At 45.2% G+C, this 7,468-nt stretch overlaps 1 protein-coding gene across 2 annotated transcripts in view; it reads left to right on the top strand.

The window, feature by feature from the left end:
* Positions 1-499: 499 nt before the first annotated feature.
* CHCHD6 (coiled-coil-helix-coiled-coil-helix domain containing 6) overlaps positions 500-7,468 on the top strand; it is a 182,555-nt gene continuing 175,586 nt past the window's right edge. Inside the window, exon 1 of one of the 2 annotated variants that reach the window (XM_038772766.1) lies at positions 500-658. In XM_038772766.1, the coding sequence (XP_038628694.1) occupies positions 581-658 (78 nt within the window). In that variant the 5' untranslated portion in view covers positions 500-580. The remainder of the gene's footprint in view (positions 659-7,468) is intronic. The other variant, XM_038772765.1, reaches the window with a different exon arrangement.

Genomic DNA, 7,468 nt, shown 5'->3' with positions numbered 1-7,468 from the left:
TTACCTCCTTCCCTTCCCCACAGCACCTGTATATATGTTTGTACGTATTTATTACTCTATTTATTTATTTTACTTGTACCTATCTATTCTATTTATTTTATTTTGTTAGTATGTTTGGTTTTGTTCTCCGTCTTCCCCTTTTAGACTGTGAGCCCACTGTTGGGTAGGGACCGTCTCTATATGTAGCCAACTTGGCCTTCCCAAGCGCTTAGTCCAGTACTCTGCACACAGTAAGCGCTCAATAAATACGATTGATTGATTCCCAAGCGCTTAGTCCAGTGCTCTGCACACAGTAAGCGCTCAATAAATACAGTTGAATGAATGAATGAATGAATCATCTGAAACCCCGCCCGCCGGCCCCAAACTACAACTCCCACCTTCCTCCGGGGCGCCAAAGCCCCGCCATTGGCTGCGTCCCCGCCGCCGGCCAATAGGACGCAGGCTTGTTGGCAGGTGCCGCCAACGGGCTTGGGCGAAGGGGGAGGGAATTCCGAAGGTGCCGAGCGGGGCCGGCGGCTTTTCTTTCTTTCTTTCTTTCTTTCTTTCTTTCTTTCTTTCGTCGCACTCAAGGGACCCCGCCATGGGAGGCAGCGCCAGTCGCAAAGTGTCTTTCGGCTTCGGCGAAGGGGAGAAGATCCATGTGCTGCAGGGCATCAGGGTGAGCGGCGGCGAGCGGGCCCGGGGAATTGTGGGAAAGCGGGGGTGGGCGGGGCTGAGCGGAGGGTGGGGAGGCGGAGCGAGGGATGGGTTTTATTCCTTTTATTCCTTGATTTATTGGGTTTGTTAAGCGCTTCTTCTGGGCCAGCCACTGTGCTAAGCGCTGGGGTAGAGACAAGATCATCACCATAAGGGAGTTGGGACTTGTTAAGCGCTTACACCGAGATACAGCGCCCTCCGGTGGCCCCACGGGGGGCTCACAGTCTTCATCCCCATTTGACAGACGAGGGAACTGAGGCCCAGAGAAGTGAAGCGACTTGCCCAAACTCATCATCATCAAGCGTATTTATTGAGCGCTTCCTGTGTGCAGAGCACTGTACTAAGCGCTTGGGAAGTACAAATTGGCAACATATAGAGACAGTCCCTACCCAACAGTGGGCTCACACATGTATATCAATCAATCGTTCAATCGTATTGAGCGCTTACTGTGTGCAGAGCACTGTACTAAGCGCATGGGAAGTACAAGTTGTGGATGTTTGTACATATTTATTACTCTATTTTACTTGTACATATCTATTCTATTTATTTTATTTTGTTAGTGTGTTTGGTTTTGTTCTCCGTCTCCCCCTTTTAGACTGGGAGCCCACTGTTGGGTAGGGACTGTCTCTATATGTTGCCAACTTGGACTTCCCAAGCGCTTAGTACAGTGCCCTGCACACAGTAAGCGCTCAATAAATACGATTGATGATGATGATGAAGCAACTTGCCCAAACTCACACAGCAGACCTGTATATATGTATATCAATCACTCAATCAATCGTATTTATTGAGCACCTACTGTGTGCAGAGCACTGTACTAAGCGCATGGGAAGTACAAGTTGTAGATGTTTGTACATGTTTATTACTCTATTATTTATTTTACTTGTGCATATCTATTCTATTTATTTTATTTTGTTAGTATGTTTGGTTTTGTTCTCCATCTCCCCCTTTTAGACTGTGAGCCCACTGTTGGGTAGGGACTGTCTCTATATGTCTCCAACTTGGACTTCCCAAGCGCTTAGTACAGTGCTCTGCACACAGTAAGTGCTCAATAAATACGATTGATGATGATGATGAAGCGACTTGCCCAAACTCACACAGCAGACCTGTATATATGTATATCTATCAATCAATCAATCAATCGTATTTATTGAGCGCTTACTGTGTGCAGAGCACTGTACTAAGCGCACGGGAAGTACAAGTTGTGGATGTTTGTACATATTTATTACTCTATTTTACTTGTACATATCTATCTATTTTATTTTGTTAGTATGTTTGGTTTTGTTCTCTGTGTCCCCCTCTTAGACTGGGAGCCCACTGTTGGGTAGGGACTGTCTCTATATGTTGCCAACTTGGACTTCCCAAGCACTTAGTACAGTGCTCTGCACACAGTAAGCGCTCAATAAATACAATTGATGATGATGATGAAACAACTTGCCCAAACTCACACAGCAGACCTGTATATATGTATATCAATCAATCAATCGTATTTATTGAGTGCCTACTGTGTGCAGAGCACTGTACTAAGCGCATGGGAAGTACAAGTTGTAGATGTTTGTACATATTTATTACTCCATTTTACTTGTACATATCTATTCTATTTATTTTATTTTGTTAGTATGTTTGGTTTTGTTCTCCATCTCCCCCTTTTAGACTGTGAGCCCACTGTTGGGTAGGGACTGTCTCTATATGTCTCCAACTTGGACTTCCCAAGCGCTTAGTACAGTGCTCTGCACACAGTAAGTGCTCAATAAATACGATTGATGATGATGATGAAGCGACTTGCCCAAACTCACACAGCAGACCTGTATATATGTATATCTATCAATCAATCAATCAATCGTATTTATTGAGCGCCTACTGTGTGCAGAGCACTGTACTAAGCGCATGGGAAGTACAAGTTGTAGATGTTTGTACATATTTATTACTCTATTTTACTTGTACATATCTATTCTATCTATTTTATTTTGTTAGTATGTTTGGTTTTGTTCTCCGTCTCCCCCTTTTAGACTGGGAGCCCACTGTTGGGTAGGGACTGGCTCTATATGTTGCCAACTTGGACTTCCCAAGCGCTTAGTCCAGTGCTCTGCACACAGTAAGCGCTCAATAAATATGATTGATTGATTGACAAGTGACGGTGTCTGGATTAGAACCCGCGCCCTTTGACTCCCAAGCCCGGGCTCTTGCCACTGAGTCCCGCTGCTTCTCGTGGCTCATCAGGTTGGACACAGTTCCTGATAGTGGATAGAGCCCGGGCTTGGTGGGGTCAGAAGGGCCTGGATTCTAATCCCGGCCCCGCCACTTGTCTGCTGTGTGACCTTGGGCAAGTCGCTTCACTTCTCTGGGCCTCAGTTGCCCCATCCGTAAAATGGGGGTCGAGACTGTGAGCCTCACAGGCGACGAGGACTGTGTCCAACCTGATTTGCTGGTCCACCCCAGCGCTCAGTACAGTGCCTGGAACATAGTAAGGGCTTAAAAAAACACTATTATTATTATTAATAATAATAATGATCCCCATTTTACATATGAGGTAACAGGCGCAGAGAAGTGAAGTGATTTGCCCATTTGCAACGTCTAATGAAAGGACACATGAAGATATACCACTTGAAGAAAAACTTAGTTTCTATCTGGCATGTTAGGTGATTTTTTGATATTAATTCAGGCTTGGGCCCGGACTCACAAGGAGCTCACAAGTGAAAGAGCAGGGAGAATAGATTCCAGTAAAACAAGTGGCCGGGGCGGGGGATTCAAAAATGAATAACAATAATAATTATGGTTCTTGTTAAGCACTCACTCTGTGCCAAGCACTGTTCTAAACTCTGGGGTAGATACAAGTTAATCAGGTTGGACATGGGCCTCACACTCGTATCCCCATTTTACAGATGAGGTAACTGAGGCACGGAGAGGTGAAGTGACTTGCCCAAGGTCACGCAGCAGACACGTGGCGGAGCTGGGATTAGAATCCAGGTCCTTCTGACTCCCATCATAAATCATCATCATCATCAATCGTATTTATTGAGTGCTTACTGTGTGCAGAGCACTGTACTAAGCGCTTGGGAAGTACAAGTTGGCAACATATAGAGACAGTCCCTACCCAACAGTGGGCTCACAGTCTAAAAGGGGAGACAGAGAACAAAACCAAACATACTAACAAAATAAAATAAATAGAATAGCTATGTACAAGTAAAATAAATAGAGTAATAAATATGTACAAACATATATACGGGTGTCCCAGTTTGGAATTCCTTCCTCACTTTCACTCCCCCCACCCCAAGTCCACCAGACTGTACCTCTCCTTAGCTTCAAAGCCCTGCTAAAATTCCCCCCAAAAGCCCTAAAATGCCCTCCAAAAAGCAGTGTGGCCTAGTGAATGAAATACGGGCCTGGGGGTCAGAAAGACCTGGGTTCTAATCCCAGCTCCACCACTTGTCTGCTGTGTGACCTTGGGCAACCCACTTCACTTCTCTGTGCCTCAGTTACCTCATCTGTAAAATGGGGATTAAGACTGTGAGCCCCATATGGGACATGGACTTTGTCCAACCTGATGCTGTTGTATCTGCCCCAGTGCTTAGTACAGTGCCCGGCACATAGTAAACATCTAACAAGTGCCATAAAAAAAGGACCTGGGTTCTAATGCCAACTCCACCACTTGTCTGCCACGTGACCTTGGGCAAGTCACATAACTCCTCTGTGCCTCAGTTCCCTCAACTATAAAATGGGGATTCAATATTATTCATTCATTCAGTCAATCATATTTATTGAGCGCTTACTCTGTGCAGAGCACTGTACTAAGCGCTTGGGGACTACAAGTTGGCAACATATAGAGACGGTCCCTACCCAACAATGGGCTCACAGTCTAGAAGGGGGAGACAGACAACAAAACGTGGTCAGGTGTCAAGTCATCCGAATAAATAGAAGTAAAGCTAGATGTACATCAGTGACAAAATAAATAGAATAGTAAATATGGACAAGTAGAATAAATCGAGTAAAAAATCTGTACAAACATATATACAGGCGCTGTGGGGAGGGGGAGAGGAAAAAGTGGGTTCAGTCTGGGAAGGCCTCCTGGAGGAGGTGAGCTCTCAGTAGGGCTTTGAAGGGAGGAAGAGAGCGAGCTTGGCGGATGTGTGGAGACTGTGAGCCCAATATGGGACATAAACTATCCAACCTGATTAGCTTGAATCAACACCAGTGCTTAGTTCAGTGCTTGGCACATGCTGAGTACTTAAATACCATTTAAAAAAACAAACAAAAAACCCCCTTCCCCCAGTAATTCACAGCACTGAATCAGTCAGCCCAATCACCAGCATTCACACTTGTTTTATTCCTAGCCTCACCACTTATGTGTATTTCAATTTGGATTCGTATATTCAGTTATTCTGCTAGGTCAGCCTCATATACCAGGTGACTTACAGTTCTGCTTTCCTCCATGCACTATTTGTCAATAAATACATCAATAAATAAAATCTGCCAGTCATTATTAGATTGTGGGCTCCTTGAAAGCAGGGAAGGGTTTTGCTTCTGATGTCTCTCAAGCACTTAGTGCAGCCCTTCACACTCAGGCACCCAATAAAGATCACTGATTGATTAAAGACCAGTAATAAATAATAGCTCTCCTCTCAATTCCTGGGACTCTTCCCCATTCCGGTCTAAGCTGCCCAGTTCAAACTGATAAAGTAGCTGATCTAAAATAATTGCTCATGTGGATTGCATTAAACTTCTATCCTTTGGGTCTAGGCGATGCCATAGACCACTCTTTTTTTTTTTTAAGTGCTCCAGCCTTGCTAATTTGCACATTATTTTTGTATAGCGAGGTCAACAGGTTGCAAGTTATTCATTTTCTATTATGAAATTCCAATTTCTGTATCATAATTTATATTTGGTTTCACTATTCAGGGCATGAGATGTGAAATTCACATACATAATATATTTTTGAAATTAATGTGACATAACTGAACCTTCACATCCGTTTTCAATATCCGGGCTGTGATATATGTGAAATGCATAAAAGATTTTCACATTAATGCGAAATACTGTACTGTCATTTTTAATTAGTCTCCGCATTTGGTGTTACACACCTGAAATAGATAAACATAATAGATTTTCAAACTAATGAAGTGAACCTTATCCTTATCTTCTACTACACGGACTACCGTGCTCCCGGGCCTTGAAACCATCGGGTCAGTACAGCCAGGTCTCCTGTAATGTGTGGATTCCCTTCATTCATTCAATCGTATTTATTGAACGCTTACTGCGTGCAGAGCACTGTACTAAGCGCTTGGGAGGTACAAATCGGCAACATATAGAGACGGTCTCTGCACAACAACGTCCTTGTGAAGGAAAACTGGTGTCACGCCATATGTTTATATTCCGTGTGTACACGCATATCTGTTTGTACTTGAATCAATCAATCAATCAATCAATCGTATTTATTGAGCGCTTACTATGTGCAGAGCACTGCACTAAGCGCTTGGGAAGTACAAATTGGCATCACATAGAGACAGTCCCTACCCGATAGTGGGCTCACAGTCTAAAAACTTGAAGACACTGCCACTGACGGTGCGGTTCACCTATGAGTGCACACGTGACGAGGAAGAACCCACGGTCGGGGCTGAGTCAGAGGGTCGTGGCTTCTAAATCCACCAGACCGTACCTCTCCTTAGCTTCAAAGCCCTGCTAAAATCCCTCCTAAAAGCCCTAAAATGCCCTCCAAGAAGCAGTGTGTCCACGTGAATGGAATACGCGCCTGGGGGTCAGAAGGACCTGGGTTCTAATCCCAGCTCCGCCGCTTGTCTGCTATGTGACCTTGGGCAAGTCACTTCACTTCTCTGCGCCTCAGTGACCTCATCTGTGAAATGGGGATTGAGACTGTGAGCCCTGCGTGGGATAGGGACTGTGTCCAACCCTATTTACTTGTACCCACCTCAGTGCTTAGCACAGTGCCTGGCACATAGTAAGCGCTTAACTAATGCCACAATTATTATAATTATCATTACGCACACAAAATAGCCACTCCCTGTTTGACATTTGCAGCGCCTGGCGCTGTTGTCTTTCTTGCCTCCCGGTCTCTCATTCTTTATGAAACTTCTTCCCCAAAAGAATGGTTCCTTTCTTGACTGCAGCACACTACGCCGGCCTCTCCTCGGCAGTTGCCTCCCATCATCATCATTATCAATCGTATTTATTGAGCGCTTACTATGTGCAGAGCACTGTACTAAGTGCTTGGGAAGTACAAATTGGCAACATATAGAGACAGTCCCTACCCAACAGTGGGTTCACAGTCTAAAAGGGGGAGACAGAGAACAAAACCAAACATACTAACAAAATAAAATAAATAGAATAGCTATGTACAAGTAAAATAAATAGAGTAATAAATATGTACAAACATATATACATATATACAGGTGCTGTGGGGAAGGGAAGGAGGTAAGATGGGGGGGATGAAGAGGGGGACGAGAGGGAGAGGAAGGAAGGGGCTCAGTCTGGGAAGGCCTCCTGGAGGAGGTGAGCTCTCAGCAGGGCCTTGAAGGGAGGAAGAGAGCTAGCTTGGCGGATAGGCAGAGGGAGGGCATTCCAGGCCCGGGGGATGACGTGGGCAGGGGGTCGATGGCGGGACAGGCGAGAACGAGGTACGGTGAGGAGATTAGCGGCGGAGGAGCGGAGGGTGCGGGCTGGGCTGGAGAAGGAGAGAAGGGAGGTGAGGTAGGAGGGGGCGAGGTGATGGACAGCCTTGAAGCCCAGCGTGAGGAGTTTCTGCCTGATGCGCAGATTG

The sequence above is a fragment of the Tachyglossus aculeatus genome, chromosome X1 (assembly GCF_015852505.1).
Source record: "Tachyglossus aculeatus isolate mTacAcu1 chromosome X1, mTacAcu1.pri, whole genome shotgun sequence".
Classification (NCBI taxonomy): domain Eukaryota; kingdom Metazoa; phylum Chordata; class Mammalia; order Monotremata; family Tachyglossidae; genus Tachyglossus; species Tachyglossus aculeatus.
Note: the sequence above shows the minus strand (reverse complement) of the source record. Positions and strands in the feature narration are given on the sequence as shown.